Source organism: Pipistrellus kuhlii, unplaced genomic scaffold, assembly GCF_014108245.1.
Source record: "Pipistrellus kuhlii isolate mPipKuh1 unplaced genomic scaffold, mPipKuh1.p scaffold_m20_p_65, whole genome shotgun sequence".
NCBI classification, from domain to species: domain Eukaryota; kingdom Metazoa; phylum Chordata; class Mammalia; order Chiroptera; family Vespertilionidae; genus Pipistrellus; species Pipistrellus kuhlii.
In genome coordinates, this window is record NW_023425568.1 from 240,169 (window position 1) to 241,824 (window position 1,656).

A 1,656-nucleotide genomic window follows, 5' to 3' on the forward strand; every position below is an offset into this window, starting at 1 on the left:
TTGCAGAGTGAGGAGGGCAAAGAGAAACAAGCAAGATGACCGAGCTGGTTCTATCAGTGTGGGGTAGTTATAGGTGCTTTTATCTGGCAAATACTGCATGAGAAATCCTTGTGTTTGTTTTTATTTCATTTACTTTCAGACTACCTGCACTAGCTTCCCCATCTTAAAGACAAGGAAACCGAGCCTCAGAAAACATAAGTCATGTGCTAAGGGCTCGATAATCCTTGTTGCATGAAGGCCTGGCCCTACTACCAGCCAATTAGGGGGTCCTGGGTGATCACTTATCCTCTGAGCTTATTTGCGTTTTTCCTGAAAAAAAATTTTTTTTTTTCTTTAGAAACACTGGTTTATTGTATGGAGTTTCCAATGTTTACCTATAACTGATTAAAACGGGCTGAACCTGGAGTATTCTACTTATTTCCAGATGAATTCTTCACATTTCCTGGCTTTTGAAAGTTCTCCTTCCACAAATCTTCTATAACTATGTATCCTCGTAAACCCCAGTCGTATAATTTCTCCCCACTGACCTGGACAAATACGATGGCTTGTTGTGGATAATACAGCAAGGCAGCTAATCCCATGGAAATAGGTGGATATACCAGCGTCTTTATTTTTGAACCTCTAGCCAAAAGGAGTCCAACAATGCCAGCAAAACCAATAACACCAAGTCTTAGAAAAAACCCAGGAGGAGCATTTTGGAGAAATTCATAGCTGTCTGACCCCCACTGAACCAAACTTTTCATCTTGGGCTCAGTTTGGGAATACTTTCCCTGACACCAACTTGTATATGGCTTGCAATACTGTCGGAGATGTGAGATGCTCTCTTCAAGTTGAGACCTCGGCTCCTCCACATATTTAGACTGAACTTCGGGAACAGAGTAGAGTGAAAGCTCATTAACGTTCACAGGAGCTTTGTGAGTTGCGTCCTTTTTTCTGTGATGCATAGACTTTGAAGGTGAGTAGACTCAGACTGGCTGGCCCCATGGACCTTTGGATTACCTTGTACATGTCGCTGGCAACGGCGGCTCTGGCTGTTTTTCCTGAATTTTAAGGAAAAAGATAAAGCCAGTCCTTCTTACCTCGCGGGGCTGTTTATATTGGCATCTGTAGGAGTAAGAATGAAAGTGGGGAAAAACCACACCCTGGTCATGCTCACCTCTTCTCCTTCTGTGAATCTGTGGCCATTGCTTTATAGCATCCTGACCTCTTCATCTCTTAATTATTGCTTTTTTTTTTTTAAGTGGGAAGTTTATTATTTGGGGGTAACATAGCAGGCAATATCCAAGAATAGGTAAGATTTAAACAAGAAGGAAAATAAATTTTAAGAAAGTGAAAATCCCTCTTTTCCTCCTTTCCCTGGAATCTCATCCTGGCTGTCAACCACTGCTGACCATGTTTCTTTCAGAGCTATTTGTGCCCATGTGCACACTCAACACACTCATATTACATCGTTCTTCACATAGATTGTAACTCACTGTATATCGCACAACCCAAGTGTCCTCATGAATGTGTTCAAGGCGTCTTTCCCTAGCAGGACACGTATGCTCAGTTCATTCTTTATGACGACTGCATGGTATTTCATCGATGTTTCTAGCCTGTAAAAAATCAATAATATATATATGGCATACGGAAGACTCAGGTCATTTAGTTACTCTC

General features: G+C 41.5%; 1 protein-coding gene across 1 annotated transcript; it reads right to left on the reverse strand.

Annotated features, from left to right (window-relative positions):
* Nucleotides 1–320: 320 nt before the first annotated feature.
* LOC118708816 (MICOS complex subunit MIC26-like) lies at nt 321–1,028 on the reverse strand. The gene is given in 2 exon segments (XM_036420284.2): nt 321–932; nt 934–1,028. Coding segments are annotated over 2 exon segments (597 nt in total). The 5' UTR covers nt 1,009–1,028; the 3' UTR covers nt 321–410.
* Nucleotides 1,029–1,656: the final 628 nt, after the last annotated feature.